The 27,496-nt window shown below is 33.3% G+C and overlaps 2 protein-coding genes across 3 annotated transcripts in view; one reads left to right on the top strand and one right to left on the bottom strand.

Annotated features, from left to right (window-relative positions):
• LOC125057094 (solute carrier family 22 member 1-like) overlaps positions 1-4,000 on the top strand; it is a 35,044-nt gene extending 31,044 nt beyond the window's left edge. For both annotated transcript variants that reach the window (XM_047660568.1, XM_047660567.1), the window contains exons 6-8: positions 1,431-2,045; positions 2,657-2,838; positions 3,651-4,000. In XM_047660568.1, the coding sequence (XP_047516524.1) occupies positions 1,431-2,045; positions 2,657-2,838; positions 3,651-3,833 (980 nt within the window). In that variant the 3' untranslated portion in view covers positions 3,834-4,000. The remainder of the gene's footprint in view (positions 1-1,430; positions 2,046-2,656; positions 2,839-3,650) is intronic.
• LOC125057091 (protein prickle-like) overlaps positions 1-17,793 on the bottom strand; it is a 289,973-nt gene extending 272,180 nt beyond the window's left edge. The window contains exon 1 of the mRNA XM_047660564.1: positions 17,628-17,793. The gene's annotated coding sequence lies outside the window, so the exon portion shown is untranslated. The remainder of the gene's footprint in view (positions 1-17,627) is intronic.
• Between the last annotated feature and the right edge of the window lie 9,703 nt (positions 17,794-27,496).

Consider the following 27,496-nt stretch of genomic DNA (forward strand, 5'->3'; position numbering starts at 1 on the left):
TTATTGAAGAAAAATGGAAAATCATTATTAAAAGCACGTCTTTACTTTTATTTTATGTTCATAAATACTATCTGTCAGTAAACCAATAGTATTATTACTATAATGGCGCGTCTAAACGGGCCATGTTTTGCTGCAATTGATGGCTGCACTATTGGCCACTAATTGCCCGGCCATTACAAAAATATTTTAATGCAGCTGATGTCCGAACAATCTATGGCTGGGCAATGTGTTGCAATAGTATGGCCCATGATGCAGACTCCTAAACGGGCTACACAAACCGGCAACAATGGCTGACGAAATCACACTTGTCGCAGCAGCTTATATTGTTTTAAAAAAAAAATATTGGTTGTTTGTAAAGTAGGTTTACGATCGAGATGTTTACGTGATAACGTCTTATTGGTGATATAAGTTTTTGGGAAGTAAGGAATTAATGAAGATAACAATTTTTTCAAATTTTAAATTACATCTATCGTTTTATTCACACTTTTGATGATAAATTTCGGGTGTAAAATGACAAGTTTACTTATTCGACTATGATATACATTTTTCTTCATTCATTCACGGAATGACTGGCAGCGCTCGAGATGAGATGGGAGATCGGTCCGTCTCTCTCTCGTTATACCTGCGATCGTGAGGTTTTGGTGTGACACAAGTTTCTGAACATGTCACCCGACTAAAACGATTTTAAAGACGTTATCACGTCAAAAGAAACAGAAAAAGAAGAGATTGTGGATTCGACCTTACTTAAATAGGCGTGAAACTGTAGACAATTTGAGTCTAGAAATAAGTCTTGATAATAAATTATTCAAGAACTAGAATGTCAAAAGTAGTCATTTTTACGTAGTAATCTAACGTCAAATACAGCTGATCGCAAAACACAGAATAAAGCAACAGGCACACTTCACTCAAAGCAAACGTCATGTCGCGTAGAAAAGGTTACACTATGCCATAACAAAGAGAGTGACTGAAACAACAAGAGAACTGGCCGTGCAATATTGCAGTTGAATTCGATAGCCTAGCGATCGTCCGGCCACCCATCGGGGCAACATCGGCCATATGTGGCTATACAAAACATGTTTGGCTATATGGCCGGGACATTACTGCAATATTGCATAGTGTGGCTGCTATTGTTTGCAATGTTGCCGGCCACAGTGTTGCAGCCATCAATTGCAGCAAAACATGGCCCGTTTAGACGCGCCATAACAATCACAAAATCAAACTTTATACCAAAAAAGATTTGTTATAATATAACCGATAAACCAAACAAAAAACATAAAACAATTTTTTTAGTTACAATTATTTATAATATTTACGATATTATACTTACGATATTATATTTATAATTTTGATTGTAATTATTACAATTTAGTAATAATTACAATCAATATCATAGCTATAATAACCGACAAATGAACCTTTGGATATTTCAGGTATAGAAATAGTAGAGAAAAAACAAGCCGTACTATTCCAAATGATACTACTCAATTGTTATACTGGAGGATTAATTCTCATGCCATTTATAGCATGGGCTGTACCCTACTGGAGACATTTCCTACGAGTCATATATGCCCCAACTCTTATTATACTCACCTATTCCTTCTTCCTCGATGAGAGCATTCGCTGGCTCTTCAGCAAAGGGCAGAAAGACAAAGCGATTAGATTAATAGAAAAAATTGCAAAGCAAAATAATAAACGCATAGATAAGGTGTTACTAAATAAATTAGATTACACTCAAGAAAGAGATCAAACCCAAAGTGACAGGAAACTTTTAATGAAAACGTTTAAGTCCCGAATAATGATGCAGAGGTTTTTGGTGTGTATGGTGTGGTGGTTGACGATCACGCTTATCAATTACGGAATGATGATAAGCTCGGTTCTTATCGAGGGAAATAAGTATATCAACTTTGCTCTCTTGATGCTTATGGACATTCCGGCGAACGTCTTCTACTGGCTTGCACTTTCGAAATACAAGAGGAAAATGCCTTTGATAGCATCGTTTATAATTGGTGGACTATTTTGTGTCTCTCAACCGTTCCTACCTAAAGGTAATATTGACAATATATATATAGTATAGATATTTACGCTACTGTATCTCTGTAGAGAAGCACCAATTTATTATTCTCAAATCTACTCTATTTACTTCAATCAAATCAAAATCATTTATTCATTAGGTAACACAATGTAAACTTATGAACGTCAAAAGGAAATACATACTAATTGCTTCTAATTTTACATTTACCGCCAGTTCTCAAATCAAGGGCGTAGAACGGAAGAGAAGAACTGGCAATAAACTCTCCGCCACTCTTTTTAATCGCCAAGTTTTTTGTTTTACACAATGTTTGTAAGGAGCTGCAACCATTACACCATGTTCCACATGACATCTTCGACAGTCCGACCAGTCTACCGTCTTCTGAAGTCCTGTAAGATTTCTATAGGCACACATATTACGTCTGTTTTATTCATATTTGTTTATAGGTAGACGATCAATCAAATTTAAGACATTTTAATTTCTTCACTGTATCAGAAGAAACCAAAATTCCTTAGCAAATCGTTGTGCCACCTCATTGCTAAATGTCGAAATAAGTAGTGGAATTTTTTCTCTAAAAATTGTTTTCAACAGAATATTTCTCCTTCTAGTAAACAAATATTCTTTCAGGATATGCCTGGCTTGGTCTGCTATTACTGATGGCTTTTGAGACTCTGGCCACGTTCTCATACAACATCGTGTACATGTACACTTCAGAGCTCTTTCCCACATATACTCGGAATTCAATGCACGCTATCTGCTCTTCTATCGGTCGCCTGGGATCATTACTGGCACCACAAACTCCTTTGCTTGTGAGTATTATGTCTATTTAAGAATTTTTTATATTGCAAATTAAACAATATATTCTATGACGTAAATTTGCTTAACCTAATAGTAAAAAAACAAATTTTATAATTTGGTCCGTGTAGCCGTAATGATGGCAACATTTCCTCCTTGAGACACTTATTGTAAATTGATATTTCATAAGCAAAAATAATTTGTTAATATTGCCCTAGTATTTATATTTAAATCTCTGTAGAACTAACTTTAAATATTTACTACTGGTAAAGTGGAGGATAAAAATCTTGTTTGCGGGCACGTGATTTGCTTACACAATACGTTTGATAAGACATTTTTCAAATCCGTAACTCATGGCCTACATAATTTATATTATCATTTAAAGCCTGAACACTCGTATCTAATCTAGGAACTGTTTACTGATCAAGCTGAATATCAAACCCATGGTATTGTCTTTGATTGACATAACCTTTACACATTTAAAGAAAAAACTTTTTAACCGGATTAAAGTTATGTATTTTTATAAATTATAAATTGTCAAACATCTGGGATCCAATAATATCCAAATTAAAATCTCAAGAGAAATAATCCGCGAAAATAGAGGACACCGTTAGGCATTTTTGCCAAAACCCTCCATCTTTTAGTCGATACCAACTCCGGGGAAAATTTTTACCTTTTGTCACCGTGACCACGCACGCTGTAAAGCACACGAAACGTCGGATAAATTTAAAATTATGTTAAATAATTGTAAATTTATAATAATACATAACTTTAATCCGGTTAAAAAGTTTTTTCTTTAAATCAAACCCATGCTTATCATTTACAGATGACATATTGGACAGGTCTCCCAGCGTTCATATTTGGTGCATCTTCTCTGCTATCAGGAGCTCTAACTCTTTTAATGCCTGAAACTGCAAATACGCAGCTCCCCGATACGGTACAAGAAGCAGAGGCGATTGGTACTGTTAAGGAAAGAGTACAGATTGAAGAACTTAAAGGACTTACTTAGGACAGAAAGCGACATATAGTGGAGTTATGATCGCGCGTTATGTGCCATAAAGAAACATATCATAGCCTAGAATAGATGTATATCTCAATGAATACAGTGAATTTTATTAAAATCTATGATGATGTATTTATATAGTATGTAGTGACAAAAAAAAGGGTGCGTGTACTCATGTACGCGCGTAAGAAGTTATACTTCTTTGGCATTATTAAAAATAGTTTTTGATTGCATACAAATAATTAATTACAATTAAATAATCAAAGACTGGAAAAGGAATCATTATAGTCAATAAAGTTCAGTTTACATTTGAAAAATTAAATAAATAAATATTATTATTCTCTTACATTAAGTGTAACATAAATTCTATTATTATTCGAATGTTGTTTTTTAATTATGTCCAATGCCATAGCATCTTCCGTGGGCAACTTCATTCTGTTAATTTTGTGTCACGGTGCGCGCGCATCGTAAAATTTCACTCTCGTCAATTTTTCATAACGCGCCTAAAGAACTATAACTTCAAAAAGTGCAAAAATCGTTGTATTGTTGTATCAACTTAAAGTATCCCGCTTTGAAAAATCTGTTCTACTAATAAATGTGTCATCAAAAAACGTCGTTTCTAACCTATTAGTATTGAACAAACCAATATATCAAAAGCCCTATTACACACAACTTTAGACCATTAATTTGAATAAATCTTATTCGGTTTTAATTAAATGCACCGGAAACAAATAAGCGTACTTCCTACATTAATTTATGACTGCATTTTAAAAAGATATAGCAAGTTAATTAGATGAAATATTAATATGCTTGATACAACCTTGAACTGTGGCAGATTTTGGTTCATGTTTTTACTGGTCTAGACATCATTTATCAAGCTTTGATCACAGAGTTGACAAAATATAATATTACGTTTTATTTTCTATGGAATGCGGCTTTCATTGACCTGCAATAAAGCCTTCTTGCCTTTACAGACTGGCTGTCTGTCAGTTTATTTATTTATAAGTTCTAAAACAAAAAAAACAAAAATTATACAATAAAATATTACACAAATTTTACACACATACACATCAATTATATTAGAACATAAGCAAGCTAGCAAGGGAAAATCAAACTAAATAAGATACAAAAAAAATAACTAAAAATGTTATAATACCTAACTAAATAGAAATTTACAACTTATAGCCTCTTAGGCAGCAGGAGGCCTTTACCCGTGAAGGGGTTCCGATCGACGGCACTGAAGTAGTTAAGATATAGGATATACTTGTATAGGATAACAAGATAAACAAAATAAGGTAGGTACCTATAAAAGCTAAAAGATGTATACTGTCTTTTTTTTGTCAAAGTTTTAAAAATTAAACGGGCTTTACTATTAATATTATATATAGATATATATGTAAGGAAAACATAATATTTAATATTTTCCTATACAAACTCTTTTTATATTTTATTTTTCTTCTTTGCCGTCTGATCGACGATGTTTTATTTGTCACTTGACATAATTAGATGTAAGATGTTTTGATTTACTCTTTATATTATTTTATTTTATAAACCTAGAATATAGGCTTTAAATGTTGTTTCTTTTGTATTCACAGAGAAACGCAGTTGCGCCTTATTTATCCCCAGTACTCATATAAGCGATTGATACCATTATATATATATAATAATGATTATATTCATAAGCTAATTGAACTTAGTAATATAAGCATATACTATATATATATATATATATATATCTTATCCAAAGGCAAACGTAAGAATACAATGATGACAATGCATGTCGAAGTCAGCATGATGAAACTTAGCAGAAGTTTCGTAATTTATCATTATATAAAATATCTGAACAATCGTAAGTACTTGGCGTATTTCTGCTCACACAGTTTTATTATTGCAGCGACTTTCGAAATCGTTAGCTATTGACTGCGAATTAAAGTTAGACACCAGAGAGTCAAGCTTTTCATACCATTGAAATCATTTATAATAATGCATTATCTTTTGTTGTTTCCGTATGTGCTTAATCAAGAACAATAGCGATTACCTTATCTACTTGAAGAGTATTTTGTTTTAATCAAACGGCACACACGTTTGTCCGCAATCCCTTACGTTAAGTGAGATGCTGCCTATCAAAGATCACGTATGTCCAGGAGGTGCCTGTTCATTCGCCACTTGACCCTATAGAGACCTCTAGAGCAGATTTACTCCCTGTAAGATGTTCCACTTGTTCACTGTTTCGTTAGATCACATCGTGATTCGAACCAAACACGTTGTACAATTTTTTTTTATTCCAAGGAACACTTTAGTATCTCGGATCGACCTCATATGAAGTACAACCGCACTAGACAGAACGTCTGTGAATTATCGGACGCGTCTTACGTAACACTAAAAATAAGAGCTTCTTGAAATAATCATTTATGGCGCAGTAGACCTGGCCCCAAATGGACGTCTTGGTTGTAGAACCTTCAGTAATGGTTTGGTCGAATCGCCAAGTCATTGTTCAGAAGCGGGACATCCAATAAAGTAGATAATCACCAACCTTCGAAAGGAAGAATAAGAAAAATAACTCTCCGGATTACAATCTATGAGAAACTCAACAGCGATGGTTGCGATTACTACTATAACTTTTATTTATAAGTTTTAAAACGCAGTCGAAACGTTAAATTATGTAAATAATTTATAAAAATCGGGCTTATATTTAATAAAGGAGATTTTTGTTATGTGTAGGTAATAGTAAAAATATAAAAATAAATACACCATTAATTATGTTTGAATTTTAAATGTATATAGATTGGAGTTAATCCAAAAACCCATATCAGGAATACTGTTTGAGTATGATATCGGCATTCAGGACAAAGGTGCAAGGTCGGTGCCCGCGCAGGTGTAGGTCGGGCTCGATACCGTTATTTTAAACCTTTGTCAAACTCACAACTTGCACTTTTCATTTATTATTTGCAACGGAACATCGCTACCACTATAAACAGCATACAGCATTATTTTATAATTATAACATTCTTTTTTTTATGTACACACTATAGTTTTAAGTAGATTTAGTATTAACATATATACGAAAGAGCGTTCATCCCTAACACAGGTTCTCAAACTTAAAGGGGTGTTCTAAAATATAGATTTAAGACTATTTACGAAGACTATATAGTTAGAATTTTTTATTAATTTTGAACATTAATATTGAGCTTGAGCAGAAATGAGCGAGAACTATGACTCCTTTATGTCAATTGTCAAATTATTTTTGGCGTACGGGACACGGACTAAATAGCTTAAACATATTTTGTAATAAGCTCCAAATATTGTTCACAAAACACAAACAACACAGACTTGGAATTTGAAGACAATGCATCAAATCATTTCATCTTAAACTGGTCATAAAAATACGTTAAAACTTTTAACTCGTGTATTCGTTTTGTATGAAAATGATTTGATACATTATAAAAGAATGTTGAGCCATTGAAACTGGTTTGCAAGCAATAAAATTGTAAGTAAATTCGACACAGTCCTACCATTTATCGTTATGGCCGGTCGTAGCTCACAATACTCCCAAATTGAATTCAAATTGATTTATTTTACCTTAATTGTTGCACTTAAAAATGAAGACTGTTACGCAAAAACGATTTACGGTTTTTTGTTGTAAAGTTGAGGAGTAATTTATTTTTTATTTCTAATATGACATTTATCCAGACCAGAGGCACAAACAGTACGTAATGAACTATGGATAAGCAATCAATGGACGTGTTTAGAACATTACCTTGAATAATATTCGAAAAGAGGAAATGTAAAGGAATGATGCCTTTGAGATGTGGTGCGGGAGGTGAATGCTAAGAATGCACTGGACTGCAAAGTGCACCAATACGTATACGGACTCATCTGTCTACCACGCTGACAGCGAATTATATCATATTTCGGCCATACAATGTGCAGAGGCGATGAGAACTTGGAAAAACTGATCGTGCTTGGTAACACAGAAGGCAAAAGATCACGTGGCCGTTCACCAACCGGATGGACCGTAAATTAGATAGTTAGACAAAACTAATGGACTAAACAAAGCAATTAAAACATATGTAAACAGTGAACAGGACAATAATAAAAAAGGACACATGAATTTCGATAATTTCAGATCAGTTTGTTGTAAAGTTAGGGATACGATGTAGACAGGTAATGCTTGTACAGATTTAGATAGAGAAGGAGCTAAGGGAATTCCATAGCCTCACTACAGAGGAAGGAAGGAAAATTACAACGGAATCTATTCGTTCGTCGAGATAAGAAATAGTTTTTCAAGAAATGTAGCTAAGTTCTAGTCTAGTATGATTTGTGTGTGAACGGAAGTGAAGAGCTTAATATGTTCGGTAGCGGGATCAAAAAAAAACCTTGTTCAAGGCCTATCTGGTCCGTATTGTAAACAAAAAAAAACACTATTGAAAACTAAAATTGGAAGTGTAATATTTTTTGTAAAAAACATTTTTGTAAGTGTGTACATTACATGGATGCTCAATTCTCATTAACCTGACTGTCCACCTCAAGGTGACTTAAGAGGGGACTCAAATATTTGTATTGTAAACAAAGCAGTGTACGTAGCGGTGTACACTTATTGAATTATCGTGTTCACTACAAACACCCAGTTTTTACTCAATTACTATGGTTTGTTTGCTTTTACACGTAAGATAAAGTTGTATATTTTTAATGGATTTTAACTTTTTAAGTTCTAATGTTGAGACAAAGATACACTAATTGAATAGTATATTAATGTCATATTTTAAAAATTATAATTTTAATTTAATTGTACTTAAAGTTTCATAAAATAACTGTACGATTCCGGGGTGAGTTTAAAATAATGTCAACATATAAAGTAGAATATAATATATTATTGCGTTAGACTAGGCATATACTATAATTTAATGCTAAATAAATACGACGAAAGAATCCGACGATTTATGTAATTGCCACGCTTTTAAAACTAAGAAAGCCTGAGTGAGGGGGGCCTCATGGCCTAGCGGTCTTATTAAGTGGCAGCTAGGTGAGGGGTACCGGGTTCGATTCCCGGTTCGAGGGCAAGTTTTAATTTAATTTAAATTTGTTCTCGGCCTTTGGGACGGTTGTGCGGTACCGGGCGAGTGCCTAAAACCGTACATGGAGGACATGGTCGAATTTCTAAAGCAAAAAGCACGAATTATAAAAATCTTATACTTGACGCTGGCTAATGCACAACTGTGCCAGAGCCATTAAAAAAAAAAAGCCTGAGTGAGAAAAATAAACATTAATAATAAATATTCAAGACCTTGATATAATGAGTGTATTTTTAAATTTACACGAATATACACGGTATACTTTGGGTTTATCTGAAGTCGGTTAAAAATTATAAAGTAAATCACATTTGAGAAAATCGTGATCGCCTCGAAGTCGGAGCCAATTTGGAGGTCATTTATCGCATCCGGCGATTCAGATACCGGTTATAAATACGGGATACGAGAAATTTCGCAATAGATTGCGTATAAATTATATACCGCAAATTAGGCTTAACGGTTTGCAAGTGGTGAAAAACAAAATCCAAGCGATTAAATATAATCTGCAAGTTTGTGTTAGTTTGAATAAGAACGAACAGTTTTAAATGTAATTGGTTGGAACACAATAAAGATTAGCGATAGGGTGTAACAAAACATTATTATTATTTATAAGTATTCTTACAGCTACTTACGTACGTAAGTAGTGAATGTGGAAATAGTACTAAATCGCCACATAAGAATCAAATTGAGGGTTCGTCTATTACTCGTAAAGTCCTTACGGCTGTGAGGCATGGACTTTTAAAGAAGATACAAAAAGACGCCTCTAATCTTTTGAGATATGGTGTAACCATTGCTTCGCATTAGCTGGAACCAGAAACTGACGAATTAAAGGTTCCTTCAAGACGACACGATAGTTTGTGCAGGCTGTTAAAATACAGAAAGTTGCATATCTCGGAAACGTTTTGCATCATCACTGATACGACTTGTTCAAGCTTGTTGTAGCTTTCAAGGAGTGGGGCTGGTTAGAGGAAGAAGTCGTGGTTGCGGAACGTACGGAAGTGGACCGGCACCGGCATTTTAAGCTGTTAACACCTTTAGCAGTAAGTTGCACATGAAGAAGAATCTTACTGCTACACATATCAATATTACATTGCCACAGATTACATTGTTAAACAAAATATACGAAATAGAAACATTCAATAGTACATTAATAGATAACAAAAAGAAAACTAAAGAAATTAAACGTTAAACAACCAACAATTTAATATTTTTAAGAAAAAAGAATTTGTTATAAACAATAATACTATATATATATTAGACTTTATTTAGGATATATTATATATAATTATATAGAAAGTCAAAACTCGCTTCCTAATATATTTCCTCACGCCTTCTTTGGAAAAATCAAATCTTCATAAATTGTATTTTATGTAGCTAAAACCCGATACATTGGCGAATTACGCAGATAATTCGTGTTCACACGGGGCACATGGAATAACTGTGAATATCTTGTTGCATACATTATAAATACGAAAGATTTCAGTTTTAATAAAATATTTTTGAAGTTATACTTCTTTAGGCGCGTTATGAAAAATGTATGAGAGTGAAATTTTACGATGCGCACGCACCGTGACACAAAATTATCAGTATGGGCGCCGAGCGTGTGCGAGCGAGATGGGAATAAGACAATCTACAAGTAAAGAGAAATAGAATATGCGTTTTGAATGACCATAATGACATTTTTTAGTACCTTTTAAACAAATAAAGGAGTTTTAATTATTTTTTCAAAGAAATTTAGCAATGATTTTTCACAAAGACCTATTGTTACTTAGTTAAAAGGTTATGAACCATACCTAGTTATTAAATTGAATTAATAATATAATAAAATAATAAATAATTATTATTATTAATATTAATTAATCATTGAATAATATACTAAATATTAAATATTGTTCAATTATTAACGCTAAATATTTATTATTAATTATTTAATATTTAAAAATAATAAAGAAAGCCAAAGAAGTATAACTTCTTACGCGCGTACATACGTACACGCACCATTTTTTTTTTGTCACCAGCCATAGGAAGATTAGTGTATATGAAACCCGGATTGCAGATATACATAACCTAAAAATACAAGCGGTAATGTACAAAGCTTCGCAGGCAGCATGGCACATCAAACAATTTTAATACGTCTGAGAAAATAATTCAGTGTGAAGATCTCAAAGCTCGGAGTGGCCGACGTTTTGGGAACACGATTTGTTACACTCCATATAGCGATGGTTAGAATTATTGTAATTGCTCTTCGAATAGCATAAGAACTATGTATAATCGACATTCTTTTGAGTTATACAGTAACTGATTGAACTATTTTAATTGAGTACAATATAACTTATGAAATCTGCATATATATATTTTTACGCAAGAATATACAAATATTTTGTGGATTCTTATTCAGGTTTAAGAATCAGTGTACGATTCAGGATTAAGAATTAACGTTAATTCAAGACTCTGAACCCTATCATAACTATTATGAATGTTCAATGCCTACATAGCGAAAGTATTATCTATAATATGTATCTATACGTCCTGTCAGCTTCTTTTTTTATGTAATAAAAGGCAAACGGCCAGAAGGCTCACCTAGTGTTAAGTGGTACCGCCGCCGCCCATGGATACCCACATTGCCAGAAGGCTCGCAAGTGCGTTGCCGGCCTTTTAAGAATTGGTAAATACATAGTCGTTTTACTTAATATGAAAACAATTATATTAACTGACTTTTATGTACAATTTTGTTGTCATGACGTCATTCGGTGAATTGTCAAATTCTGACAATTGATTTACGCGGGAAAGTTGAACTTTAAAAGTGAGATTTTTTTATTTTTCTCTGGCACGGTTTGTGCATTAGCCAGCGTCAAGTATAAGATTTTTATAATTCGTGCTTTTTGCCTTAGAACTTCGACCGTGTCCTCCATGTACGGTTTAGGCACTCGCCCGGTACCGCACAACCCTCCCAAAGGCCGAGAACAAATTTAAATTAAATTAAAACTTGTACCCGGTACCACTCACCTAGCTGCAACTTAATAAGACCGCTAAGCTATGAGGCCCCCAAGTGAGAACTTTTATTATCTATTCCAACACAATACTACTCTATGGCTATAGTAGAATTATAATAAAGTAGACCAAAAGTATACCAACTGTAAATATATAGATATAGATAGTATTTGTAACGTCTCCATACAGTAGAACCAATAAATAGAACTCGGAAATACCTCAATGTAACTATTAATCTTCCACAAAGCGAGCACTGTTTCACTTTATCTCTGTCATTTAGTTAATGATAACTCTAATGTCTTATTTAAATAACGTCATATACTGTCGGGTGCTATCACAACTTAAAATGAAGAGTTCTACTAATTAACCAGATAGAAACGATAAACGTAATTGATAACTCCTAAAAATCTCTCAAATAACTTGTTGATGGGAAAACGTTTATTTTAATGGTACCCATTATATTAATGAACAAATTTACCTCTTCTCAATTGGAGTCATACAAAATGGGTGTCGTATTCTTTATAATATAACGCTGAAGAGTCGGTTTGTTTGGTTTAATCTGAGGAATTACTGATTTAAATTGGTAAATTTTGATAGGTTAATTAACCAGGAAAGGGATAACATCACGCTGAATTATTGCAGATAAAAGTGCGGGAAGCAAGCGAAGAATGCCACGTTGACAATGACAGTTGACAGATACATAATTTGAGACTAAATCTTGCCATATTAAAGCCAGCTTTTGCTGTTAGTAGAAATAATATCTCTATATATATAAAATTCTCGTGTCACAATGTTCATTCCCATACACCTCCGAAACGGCTCGACCGATTCTTATGAATTTTTACGCAAATTCAGTAAGTCGTATATAGATAGTAATCGGCTACTATCTATATTTCAAACCCCTAAGTGATAAGGGGTGTCCACCCCAAAAAAATATTTTTATTTTTTAGAAATTTTTTTTAATGATACGGCATACAAAAATACATACAACCCTTGATTTTCATCTACCCTCTACGATCAATCCCTATTTTTATTATAGTACATAGTTATTTTTATTGAACTAAAAAAATATTTCCTAGGAATAATAGGTTTAGGTTTAAAGACTTTATTTCTCAAAAAAAGACAAAAAAAAGAAAAAAAAAAAAAGAATAATATACATCACAAAACGACGTTTGCCAGGTCAGCTAGTAATATACAGTATTTAAATAATGTAATTACATCGCGTTGATATCCCTTTAGTATAATATATTATTAATAATAATCAATAAAAAACATTAATAACTATTCACAACATTTACTATTGCAAATTCCATCGCTCAATTGGCAAATCCGATACAATAACAATAGTTTAAATTGACCTCACGAAATAGCGATTTATAATAATTCTCGCAAGTAGCAAATTAGCAATTGGTTATGCAGGTGGTGGATATTATGTTGTCTTCCAGTTTGCTTCCATTCCTTGGTATGTAATTTGAACCGATCATTCATCTAGTTCGCAACTATTATCTAGGTTTCACTGGAATATGGTCAGGTAATTATTTTGTACGTTGCGTTTCGATAAGTACTATCTACTAAGCTATTAACGCTTTTTAAGATTTCCTCATTCGTGCTCGACTGTTGCTACTTAACTTTTATTTATTTATTTCGTGACAGCTAACTATATAAATAAATTATATATACCAAAAAACAATTATACTAAAGATATTACCAAAGATGGAATACATAATATATAAAAAAGGTTAAAACATTTACGAAAGGAAAAAATCAGTAAAAAATATTAAATATTTTACTAAGTTATACCTAATTCGGCTGTGTTGTGTGATGTAAAAGTGAGGGTGTGAATGTGGGGTTTGCTCATGATGCAGGTTATTATAAATTTCTTTTTAAGCATATTCCGCGGTAGCCTAAACAAGTCAATGCTTAAATAGTGATCGTTGTACGTGAATGTCCGGGCTGCGCGATACCAAACTGAGTTTTTTTGCATAGTTAGCTGCAATTAATTTTATTTGAGGTGATGACATTTCTTTCCTAGTTTAGAATGGATACTGCCGAATCATATTAATGAATATTGTATTTTTTTACATGACAACGAAATTTCAGTTGGAATAATAGAATGCAAATGTGACTTATTGACATAAACTTAAATATTTGTCAGCCATTTACAACTTAAATAGTAATTGCCAATATTCAAAGTATATTAATCCGAAACAGTGCATAAAATTTCTGTACAAAATAAGCTAAGATATAAAGGAAAGATACACCGACAATAGCGGGACAACGAATGTCGATAATCCAAGCTGCAATGATAGCATCTCTCGTTATCTACTAACAGAACCTTCCGACCTGCAGTAGCATGATAACACTCTGCTAATAATGTCTTTATTTATTTAAGAAGGAATTTAATCTGGCCGATGCTATCAGAGCTTGGGAACCTTTTAAAATGAACATAACAAATGTTTACATTTGTAATTTGTTTATGTAAACATTGTCAAACATTTTCTTTTATTTTTTTATAAATAAAATTTGTACTACGAGTACATATATAGCTATCTAGCTATTACATAGTGGACACTACCATTTTAGCTAAAGTAGGTTCTTGTTTGTTTATTATTGTCAAAATATTGTTAGTGATGAAATAGAGGCGCTTCTGTTGAAACAATGTTCAGGGGTTTAGGTTTATCAATTGAAAATTAAAGTTACTTTTAGCGAAAAAAATATAATAACCCGTTGTACGTTGTGCGTTTTTCTCAAATAATAATTTAAATATTTTAAAATGAAGAAATAAAATTGTTAATGTAATAACATATCTCCAATAAAAATTGAGCACAATTAGTATTAATCATAGTGATACCTACGAATCGAACACATATACATTTAATAATACGTAAGAATATTGTATACGTATAAAATGTAAAAAAAATTAATAGAATAAAAAGAAATAGAAGTTTTAAAATACTGTGTTGCAAGAGAGGGTCCAAATGTTAACGTCCGATTGCACTTAAAACTTTTAAAGCTAATTAAAAAAACAATATGTTGTATTTTTGGCCTCAAAAATTAAAAAAAACCTATACCAAGCAAAGGTATAGGTTTTTAACATCAAAGCTTAAATATAAAATAAGTAACAGCGGTGAAATAAAAAAAAAGTAAACCAAATAAATGTAGAGAGCACGTGTTGACTTGCCGCACAGAAATAGCGTCGCGCCGTAAACAAACGCCTTCCTGCGGCGCTGCATCTGCACTGCACCTCTCAATATACATACATATATTCAATTGCATCGATAACTGAACTACGACTATGCTATTTTCAAAGATAATATCCTGATTCAGTAGTGTAAATACTACATATACAGTATATTTTATTACTCTGGGACTGCGACATAAACTAAGAAAAATATTGTTGACCCCGGTGAACCAAGAGGCTGGCGGGATCAGCCTTCTGTACCTGACATACGTCAGCTGAAACACCGGCAAGGCACTTGCGAAAGGCCGGAAATGGCCTTATGAGGCCCTTGGCAATGTGAGAGTCTATAGGTGGCGGTATCACTTAATATTAGGTGAGCCTTCTAACCGTTTGCACCCAGTTATATAAAAACAAATAATTGGCCGGCCAAACGATCAAATTTTTTTTCTTGTGACTGAGGCGCAAACTAGCCGCTGTTGTCTCTGGCAGAATGACCAGCGCTGTGGAACATTCTGCTCCTCAGCATAATGCTGAGCCAGGGCCAATTACAGCCACAGCACACACGCATTACACACTTGAAACGAACCGAATGGGAAAAGGGATTTTTTTTTATATGTCTCATTATATATAATATTATATATTTTATACTTTAATTTTTTCTTTGATTATTGATATTTTGTGTGTTCTTGTTGGTAATAAATGTTAGGTCTATATCTAAACACAGAACTTCAGAATAAAACACTAGATTTCCGTAAAGAAAACGTTAAAAAAAAGACTGAGATATATACAACCGATGCTTGCTTGACCTTTTTGAATTCGAATCAACTTTTCATCTTAGCTAGAACGTCAATGGAATCCTGTAGCTACAAAAAAAGATATTTGACCACGACGAGTTTCAGAAGAGCAAACAAAACAAAATGATATTATAACGGTTATCTGTCCATCTCTGTCAAACCCAAGCGACGACAGGAGATGGCTCGACGTCAATACAAATATATTCGAATGATTTCGAATGTCATTATCGTAAGTAGTCGATGATGGCCGAAAGGAATTGCACCGTCATCATAGAGGCGTCAGATCGGAGATAACTGTTTAATTATCGGAACTCTTAGCTTATCAACTAGAAATTAAAACAAGTAGCAATCATAATCATAGGCAGATATTAAAAGCATAAAATCCTGGTAAGGTTTCAAGCATAAGTAATTTATATTGTGTCATCAGACAACGGAATAGCCTATCAAAAATGGCATGAACTACTTCGAGAAAAGTTGTAGGAACGGACCGCTTTTATGCGCGATTATATTCCAAACATTGGGGCACGGGAACTTTGTTAGTGTTTAATAGACTTTTCGGCAAGGTACCAGAAACAATTAATGTTTCATGTTAGCCGCGAAGGGGGTTTTAATATAGATTATAGTTGGGCAAGGTATTCAAAATACTATGATTTTAGTTGCTGATGGGTGTGGTTTTTCCCAACACGAAAAGCGAAATTTGTTTTACACTTTAACGACGTCTCCTTCAGGAAGGAGCAAGGCTGGCTGACATAGCCAGGACTTTACACACCAAATGAGCATCTATGAGCGGGAACTATCCGTATTTCGCACGTATCTTGTGGTGGGGTCTCATCTGCATCAGGAAGAAACCAAAAACGACTATACATATCTAATGACACTGATCAACTTATTGGACACATATATTGTCAAATAACTTGAACTCAGATTAATTTATTTTCAAATGCGTCGCGCTTTTAAGTGCCCATTGTATGTAGTTATGTAAAGCCAGTTGCATAGTTTATAATTTATCTTAACTGCAGTTTCTAATCTTGTTTATCTCTCGGTCGGAACGTTAAATTATCCACGTTTTACCTCGCTTATTGCTTCCACCGTTTGCTATCCGTTTGATTATTGATAAATAATAATTGGACTTTATGTCAATCAAGCAAGCCTTATTTAAAATTAATGAGGACTACATACAACAAGAATATCATAATGAATAATTCGTCTATTTTCCAACACGGCTTATTTTATTAAATTAAAATCAGTGGCACTATAACCTTTTTATGTCGCAGATTTCTATACCTGTTTCATGATCATTTGTCAATCTAATAGGCATGTAGGTGATCAGTCTCCTGTGCCTGACACGCCGTCGATGTTTTTCTTCACCGAACAAATGTTAAATGGGCACATAGAATGAAAGTCAATTGGTGCACAGCAGGGGATCGAACCTACTACCTCAGGAATGAGAGTCGCACGCTAAAGCCACTAGGCCAGCACTGATCAGTTATTCTGTTACTACTAATAATAAGTTCCTTTTTACTGGAATATTAAACACTAAGAAAAAGTAAAAGGTTCTAGCGATAATAGTCATGATAGCCTCTAGACTCACTACGCATGTATGATATATGTAAGCATCGTGACCTCAACAAGTCTACAACTGCCTTGAGGCACCTGCGCGCGCGCCGGTTGTATTGATTCAGCACGCAAGTTATTTGTGCTTTTAGAGCTTAATAAGCTCTCAGTCTAATTTGCACGAATACATAGTTTATAAATAATAACAGACCATTTAGCAAACTCCAGCAATCCGGGCATCGAACCCGCGGTCGATGCACTTTCCCACACTTGTTCTACACTCACTCGCACTTAGCACAGCACGACACTAAAGTCCGGCAACGTATCGGCGTACATCGGTACGCGACTGATATGTTGACAGGTTGCTGGTTGGGAGCAGACTGCCGCCCGCGCGCACTCCGTCCACTCATGCGCAGCTTTTTGCTAAGCTTTACCACAGTGCATATAACTTGAACCATAACGCATTAAGCCACTAATTACTTTTGTAATACTGAACTGACAAATTTATGACTATTTGTATAAATATAGTAGGTTGTGAATATCTCATTGAAATGCACGAAATATTTTAGCAGCAGTGTTCTAAAATATAACAGTACCTATTTCTTCGTACCTCGCACATACATCGAGAGGTCATAATTTCTTACTTGTATTAAAGAACAAACATTAATATATTTTCTTAAAAAGCACAGAATCCTTGGTCTTAATAAGTATTTCCGTTCTTGCCTAGAGCAGTACTTTTCCTTTATAATTTAATACATAATAAATAATAAACTTTTTTATTTTGCAACATAACATAACAATAGAACAACGTTCTATTGTTATAGATATATTGAGATGGGCAATACCCGGCAATTCATCTTTTTAACTTTAGTAATAAAGTGGCACCTGAAGAAGAGACTTATATATAATAAATAATAATAATAAATCGTTTATTTGTGGTAGATGCAGATTGATTAATTATAAAAAAACCACATAATCATCTATATAAAATTAGGCATGCAAATGTCAAATTAATTATCATAATGTCATCAAGAACAATCAAAACTTTTGGTCTAAATACTCTCCCACGCTATAAAGGCACTGTGCCTTTAAAAATTTTGTCACATTCCTTTTGAAAGCATTACATGGCAGTGATCTGTAACTTCTAGGAAGGTGATTAAATAGTTTGATAGCCATGGCGTACCAATTTTTAAAGTATTTTTCGTGGTGCAACACGCCGGCCGTGCAGCTGGAATCCCTCAGATGCATACAGGATATATAAACCTGTTAAAATACCGAGTTCGTTAGCCAGGATTCGTTATAGAACCACTACCGAATATGTTATGTACTGTGGTTTGGATAAGTTGCTCCCACGCCGACTTGACGGTTGTCGCATGATTAAGCTTATTTCTCGTATTGAAAATAACGAATATCTTCCATATTATTAAGTAATAGATTTTAACGGCATCATTTATCAAATTTGAATAAAGCCTATTTCAAGCGATGCTTATCATACGATTAATTTAACTTAATATTTTTAATAACATTTACAAACGAGATAAACTTGTTTTTGATTCTAGGCGCAAATATAAATTAAGATGAATGTTTAAATATTTTTATTTCGTGTAAACAAATGTCTTTTATACAGAATATATTCTTGTCTTTAAATATGTAGTTTATTAATTTCTAACACAAAAATATACAGTATTTGCGAACTAGCGAACTGGGGGATTTGGCTACCGGTGGGGGTCTTCCCTGAGAGATACGACCTCAGACTGTTCAAAGTTAGTGTCCCTCAAAGGCCGAAAACGCACCCACTAAACATGGTTGTCAATGAGCTTTGACGAAGGTCGTAGAGTCGAACCCCGGCTGTGCACTCGGCTAACACTCGCCGTACCTCACCTTAGACCCAAAAATCCAACAGCGTGTGACAGGCACAGAAGACTGATCACCTACATGTCTGTTAGAAAAAAAAACAAATTTAAAAACAAATGAAGAATTTGTTATCCAACAAACCAACCCTAAAAGGTTGTAGTGGCTTTTTTGTTTATTCGTGTTAACCAAAAACAACATGATTTCTTTTCTAACAAAAACCATTTTTAAAGTTTCTGTAAAATATATAATAAAATGCTTTGAAACAGACAACAAAATTTGTAATTGAGGTCAAACTCGAACAAGCTACTTGAAACTAGAGACCTGCTTTTTAAATACTTATTTATTGGCTTCTAATCGCCCATAAAAACTTCAGAATTTATTATATTAACAATAATTTTATCGTTGTTTAACTGTCACAATGTTTATATATTTAATCATTTACACACAATTTGTTGTTGTCTGCTGGATAAAAAATACTAATTAATGTACTATGACCCCTAGATGTGGCAGAGGGCGTCTGCAGTAAGTCTTTTTTTTAGGATAGGGGGGAAAACGAGCCTATGGGATGCCCAAAAAGGGCAATCATTTTAGTCCATGGACACTACTTTTAGTAAGTTACCGGCCTTTGAGGTAAGTAGTAGAGGAATATACTCTTCTTTTTTCTTTCGTTCGGTCTCGAGCCTTGTATTTTACCTCGCTCCAAATCTTCTCTCTTTTTGCCTCATCTGCAATATTAAATATAGTTATTGATTCGCTAAAATTGTACACACTTTTAGTATTGCGAGTACCGGACCACCCAATAGGGCATGGGGCATCTACGTTAGTATTAGTATTAAGCTTTATTGAAACAAATAGTTGTTGAGCTATTTCAGCCTGTCTAAAACATATTAATGCGACAAAATTAATATTTTGTCCAGTTATATATGCTTTAAGCGTCATCTGGTTGTTGGCAAAGAATGAAAAAATAATTTTAGTTTTAAAGAAGTTTATTCTCATTAAAAACATACATGTCACGTACATGAGAACAAAAAACATAAAAAGTAATAACACGCCACCGTCGTACGCTGTTATTGCATTAGAGTCCATCTACCAAAAGCATCGCGGGCATAATCTAAACGGGTCCAATGCTACTATTTCTCGTATCTCAGGAGGCTGTTGTAAAGATTACTCCGAAATAGGTTATATTTTTGCGACCGTATTCAGTTCTGATTTTAGGTAGGTCGCCGGCCGGCCGATTGAAGTTAAATTGAATAATGGTGTGTATTTGGTTGTCTATTTTACTAACTAAAATGCATATTGTGTATTTATACAGCTGCTTACTGTTCGTTCATTTTGTGACAAAGTATATCTTCTAATATATAAAATTGTCGTGTCAAAATGTTTGTTCCCATACTCCTCCGAAACGGCTTGACTGATTCTTATAACTCAGTAAGCCTAAGAATCGGACAACATCTATTTTTCACCCCCTAAATGCTAAGGGTGGTCCCACCCCTAAATTTTAATTTTTAATTTTTTGATAAAACTTTTAGTTTTTATTTTTTTTATGATAAAGCATACAAAATACATATAACCCTTAATTGTCACCCCTTTACCATCAACCCCTATTTTATGGTATAGTAGATAGTTATTTTTATTGAACTAAAAAAAAGTTTCCTAGAAATAATATACATGGCAAAACGACGTTTGCCGGGTCAGCTAGTTTTTCTATAATAGAAAAATAAAAAAAAAGTTTTGTTGAAATCTTCACCCAAACATAATCAGGAAATATAATTTCTTCGCATTAACAAACATATAAAAAAACTTACAAAACAGCACAGGTGACCCGCATTCATTTGCCCTCACCTGTATAGGCGCGGGCGTCTGTCATCGAGATATGAAAGCTATCTGATATTGGAGGCTCTGCCTTTATTCAACTGCTGTTGAAAATTAAATTTCAGCTTACATCCATTGCAAGCGAAACTATTGAAAGCTAAAGTATTTGTACACATGCAAAATATTAAATAGTAAGTAAGTATTCTTAAAAGACCAGAAACGCACTTGAGAGCCTTCTGGCAATGTGAAAGTCCATCTCTTAACATCAAGTGAGCCTCCTATTACATAAATAAAAAGTTTGATACTATCTGATTAACAAAATAACCAGTACCGATGGTACCAAAATTGTACGTGTTTTAAACGTGGTTTTACGTGGTTTAAAAGAATAGCATACTCCTCCCTCAAAGGCAGGCAACGTATCCACTAAACTGGGCGTCCACTGCCCTTAGGCGTCCCATAGGCTCGTTATGCTAAAAAATATTTCTTATTATAAATTACAGCTTTATTGAAAGTCGCAGAAACGGAACAATTCAACTATAAGGATTAATGTTCGATTAATTAATGACTGTTAGTAGTTTGTAGGTTCGGATTTTGGTAAATTTATTTAAATATTTACTACGACGCTTAAACTCTTGACACGAAATAAACAACTCAGTGCAATAATTAACGTTTATTTATTTATGGATCGTATTAAAAACCAATTAATATGTTGTTGCAAAAATTGGACATGTTTTTCAAAAATTGCAAGTGTTGCGTTAAAACTTATATTTTTATTAACAGCGTATACCAAGACGATAAAAAAATTACAGACTTCATACTATATACAATACTATAAAATTCAACGATATCTCATATATCGCAGCTATTTATATCTTTCGGTGGACACGCCCCTCACTTGTCAGACGAGTAACTCGATACTCGAGGCCCGACCACATTGTTGGCATTTTTTATGCTCACGCGCACTTCACCTCTGTAGGTTCTTTAGAGGCAAGAGATTCATAACCAGTGCTTATTTATTTTTAATTACTTTCATAAATAAAGATCCATTTAACCGCGAATTAAAGGGACCGTGCAAATTACTTGCCTGAGTATAAAAAGAGGAACAAAGGTTTAAGTCGCAATAAATTTTCCTTAATATCTTAATTGACTTATTATAAGCCTCCTAAGAAGCCCAAAAGACATCGTCGTGATTTTTTTTAGACCTTCTTTAATATCTCATTTCTACTAACAATAATCGTTTCAGCTAGAAGAGAGATTCCTTGCCTATAGAAAAATATGAATGAAACGGGTTTAGCTTATTTTATGTTTTAAAATTTAAATAAATCAGTGACGCTACAACCTTTTTAGGTCTGGGACTCAGATTTCTGTATCTGTTATCATTCGTCAATCTAATAGGTAAGTAGGTGATAAGCCTCATGTGACACACGCCATTGGCTTTTTTGAATCTAAGGCAAGCCAGTTGCACAATGATTTCCTTCACCCTTCGAGCGAATGTTAAATGCGCACATAGAAAGAAAGCATAGCCGGGGATCGAACCTACGACCTCATGCATGAGAGTCGCACGCTGAAGCCACTAAGTCAACACTGCTCTGCTTCTTTTGGGTTTACGGAACTTAAAACAATGTTTATTATTATTAAAATAAAAATACCACACTACTACTAACTTAATTAGAAAAACAAAAAGCAATAACTAACCTTAAAATATATTATTAAAAAGAGTCCGTTTAAATAATTAGACTAATCCTTTGTCCGAGGTAGCTGCCAGCTCTTTGGTTTCCTGTGATGTCGACTAACCTTTTTGTTATTTCCTTTAAAAAAAATTTTTTTTTAATGGTTTTTATTATTATAATAAACATTTATAACATTACTATAACCTTTTATATAGTTAAATACTCATTTTTATTTAAAATTACGGTACAATGAGCAGTACGGTCTGCAAGCAACAGCGTGGGGTGTCGGGTTACCGTCCTGTCGTATCCAAGCGAGCCGAAAACACGGACTGACAGCGCATTTTACGCACATATAGTATTTTTCATAACAAGTTCGTTCGCGGGAATTTTGTTGGCAAGTATCGTATGCCTACTGTTTGTTGGAACGTTGCTAAAAGTATATGTGCAAGCTTTCCTTTGCCAAGTTACATTCGTCAACTATCTCTATATAATATACATTATACATACTAAATTCTCGTGTCACAATCTTCGTTCCCATACTCCTCCGAAGCGGGGCAACCGATTCTAATGCAATTTTGTATGCATATTCAGTAAGTCTGAGAATCGGCTACTATCTATCTTTCAAACCCCTAAATGTTAAGGGTGGTCCACCCCAAAATTTTTATTTTATTTTTTAGATTTTTTTTTATGATACAACATACAAAAATAGATACAGCCCCTAATTTTCACACCTCTAAGATCAACCCCTATTTTTAATTTTGTAGATAGTTATTTTTATTGAACTAAAAAAATGATTCCTAGAAATAATACACATGGCAAAACAAACGTTTGCCGGGTCAGCTAGTATATATATATATAACTATATGTAAATAGTAAACTATATTCGAGAGCTACGAGCCTTCGACGGAGTGAAGGCCTTGTCCAAATTATTCCACGAAACATCTTCGCTATTATTTTCCAATCCTACCCCAGTAACACTTTTATTTCAAGTTTTCTTCCCAAGTCAAAATTCCGAGTTTGCCCAAGTTTCTGGTGGGCGTCCTCTCTTTCTTCTTCCGACTGGGCCATTCCAAGTAAATTCTTTTTAACACATCTGTCATCACAAACACGGTATTTAGTATTAGGTTTAAAGAACTTTATTACTCATAAGAACTTAATACTATTTCGCTTACAATGAGATACAGTAGGTACTTAATTCTAAAATTATATAATATTAGTCTCTCTAGGGCGTTGGAAACATTACTGATTGCAAATAATCTTTTAGACCTCCTTTGAAAACATTCATATTTTCGCACAGTTTCAATTCTTCTGGTAAGTTGTTGAACAACTCTGCTCCTTCGAATAATATTGTTGTTTTTCCGTAATTAGTCCGCGGTGTTATAAGTTGAAGTTTATTTTTTTTCCTCAAGTGGTTTGTATTTGTTTTTTTATGTAATTTTATATTCGATTGGATGGAATTTGTTATAATTTTCTTTACTAGGATGCATGTGTAGTATATATATAGTTGTCTAATATTTAGTATTTTTGTTTTTTCATGTATTAATTATTTTCCGTAAAAGGATCTTTAAAAAGACTCTTTGTACTCCTAATAATGCAGCTGGAAACAATTGTAACAAAAGTTTGCCCAGTTAGTATTTGAATCAGGGCGATAGCGATAGACTTTTCTTGCTATGGACTATAACAACTTTCTCTTATAGTAAAGAAAAACATGGTAAAGAAACTACAGAAACAAAAACAGTAGGTCATCCATTTCTAGTCCTTTCTTAAAAGATTAAAGTAATCCTACAATAATTCCCATTAATTAACTTATTTATAAGTAATCTTACAGCTTATTATATACGTATAAAAAGTCATACATAACTAACAGACGGCAAGCAACAGTAATATGCGGGTACAAAAGCATGTTCACTAACATTACATCAGGAGTACCCCAAGGTTCAATACTTGGCCCATTATTATTTAATGCTTATTTGTACGATATAAAATATTGTTTTCACTTTTCTAAACATCTTATGTTCGCGGATGACCAAAAAATTTTCTTAAGAATAAAATCAATAGATAACTGTAATCAAATTCAACAAGATCTTAATAGGTTAGAAATATACTATAAACAAAATAAACTTTCAATAAATATAAACAAATGTAATAAGATAACTTTTTCGCGTAAAAACAAAAAAATTCAATACACTTACAAAATCGATAACACCCCAATAAAACAAGTAAAATTAGTAAAAGACCTGGGAATACTATTAGATGAAAAAATGGGCCTATCACAACATATCGATGACATAACAGGCAAAGCGTATATGCAACTAGGATTTGTCAAGCGGTCATGCAAGACATTTAATAACATACATTGCATTAAAAGCTTATATTTTGCTTATGTTAGAAGCGTGCTGGAGTATGCGAGTGTTATGTGGTCTCCATATTATACTAAGTATAAAAAAGCAATAGAAAATATACAAAAAAAGTTTGTAAAATTCCTTAGTTTTAAAAAATACCAATGCTTCGATAGTTATGCGCATTCTTGCAATTATTTTAATTTAGACTCATTAGAAAGTCGGCGAAGTCAGCAAGACCTGCTTTTTTTACATGGTATCCTTAATGGGCGGATCGATAGCCCCTATTTGCTGTCGTTAATTTCTTTTAAAATTCCTTCTAAATATGCGACAAGACACTCAAAATTGTTCCATGTGCCTCGTACGAACTCGAATTACCTGCATAATTCACCAATGTTTCGGGTTTTATCTAACTATAACACTAATTATGAGGAATTTGATATTTTCCACCTCACCAAGGAACATGTGAGAAAATATTTGAAGGGGCGGGAAGACTCGAATTTTGTTTAGGTTGTATTTGGTATTATTTTTTGTTTTAAATATTAAATTTCAGTTCTCTGCATATATTTTTTCTATTGATGCGCTTATTTGTTACATTTTTCTTATATAATATTGTATATCTATGTAATCTGTTTTGGCTTTTTGTACTGTATAAGTGTTTGTTTTGTAATATTTTGTATGTTAGCTGTAAGATTACTTATAATTAAATAAATCAAATAAATCAATAAATCAAAATATTATTATATAGAAAGCCAAAACAGATTACATTGTTAATATATGAAACAGAATACATAAGTCTATTAAGTATTAATAGATAAGAAATAATAAAACTACATCTTAATATTTTAAAGAAAAAAGAAATTGTTACTTCTACTAAAGAGAAAGAGTCAAAGTCTTCCCGCTTCGCTATAAAAACGAAATTGGTTCTAAGCGTAACTTATTAGTGGTATTAAATAAATGGCATTATGACTTCCTTTTTATTCGTTTAAAAATGTAGTATTATAAAATTTTAATTGTACTAAAGGCTTCGATCGCAAGTGATCGCAGCGTGACGTCATGATCATAGATTTATAACCGACACATGTTAGATGGAAATCTGTTCAGATTTATCTGTGACGGAAACGAACAAACTTATGTATATTCGAGGATTTACAGGGACGGAATGAATTTTAAATTAAAATATAATAGAAATATTATAATGTGTAATTTGTTTAAAATGAATCAACACTAGTTTCTACACTAATCGGTGATTAAATAGGTATCTTCTGAACAGGCGTAATTGGCCCACCACTAGGCCATATCTCACTTATCATCAGGTGGTATTGTGGCCAAACATCTGACCAATTCTGTATTAAAAAAAACCGTGATAAAAATAATAATTTTAATACCCTTATTCATAAATACAATCATACTTATTGCTCAGTTTTGTGAAGCCTCTCTCTCTTTTCATCATACCGTAATCACGATTTGGAGAAAGAGACGAATACCAAACATAATGTACCATTATATTTATCAACCTCTTTAATAAATAAAACCATGAAGACCAGGCTTTTTACACAAACAAACTTTATATAATAAACGTTCTTATTAATACAACGCAATTTACTTTATTAGATATTTCGCCGAGTCGTTTTAAACACCTTGCTGTATTAATATTTGCGATTACTATAAATTTTTGTTACTCCTAAATAATTATGTATTTACAGTGTATTCGCGGATGCTTGGCGGACCCATGCAACCTCAATAAAAAGAGTCCCGTAAGTTGTGAGCTGCGATATTGGGGGCTACTCGATTGTGAGGAAGTTGTCATGTCTTTGTCACACATGCATATCCCTTTTTCAACATATTTTCATACGTATCTGATTGTCGTTCTAGTATGTTTGATGTTTGAGAGCAAAAAAATATCAATACAATGAGGACAAAAATATTAATTAATACTTTATGGAGTTGGTTATTATTTGAAGTTATACTTCTTTTGGCGCGTTAGGAAAAAAATTACAAGTCAACAGTTTATTGTTAGTGTTGTTTTTTCTACAAACGAAGAATACAATTTTTGAATAGATTTTTATCTTGTTACGCCAAAGAACTACAACTTCTAACGCGTGTACAAGTACACACACGTTTTTTTTTAATTCTCCACAAGCAATGACAACCTTTATCCTTAACATTTAAAGGTTAAAATGAACGAGTACAGCCCAAATCCGTCCCTGTGAGATTTATTGAATTGTTCAAAATGTAAGTTCGTGCCGTGCGACAATTAATCGTATCGTGAGAAAAAAGGCATGTAATTGATATGTTTGTGACACTACAACATACAAAAGAAATTACTTTGGATTTAAACCAGTTGTTGGATTACTTATTGCTTTTATCTTCACGCCTTTTTTCCGAAGGGTATAGGCAGAGAC

This window comes from Pieris napi, chromosome 16 (assembly GCF_905475465.1).
Source record: "Pieris napi chromosome 16, ilPieNapi1.2, whole genome shotgun sequence".
Lineage (NCBI taxonomy): Eukaryota > Metazoa > Arthropoda > Insecta > Lepidoptera > Pieridae > Pieris > Pieris napi.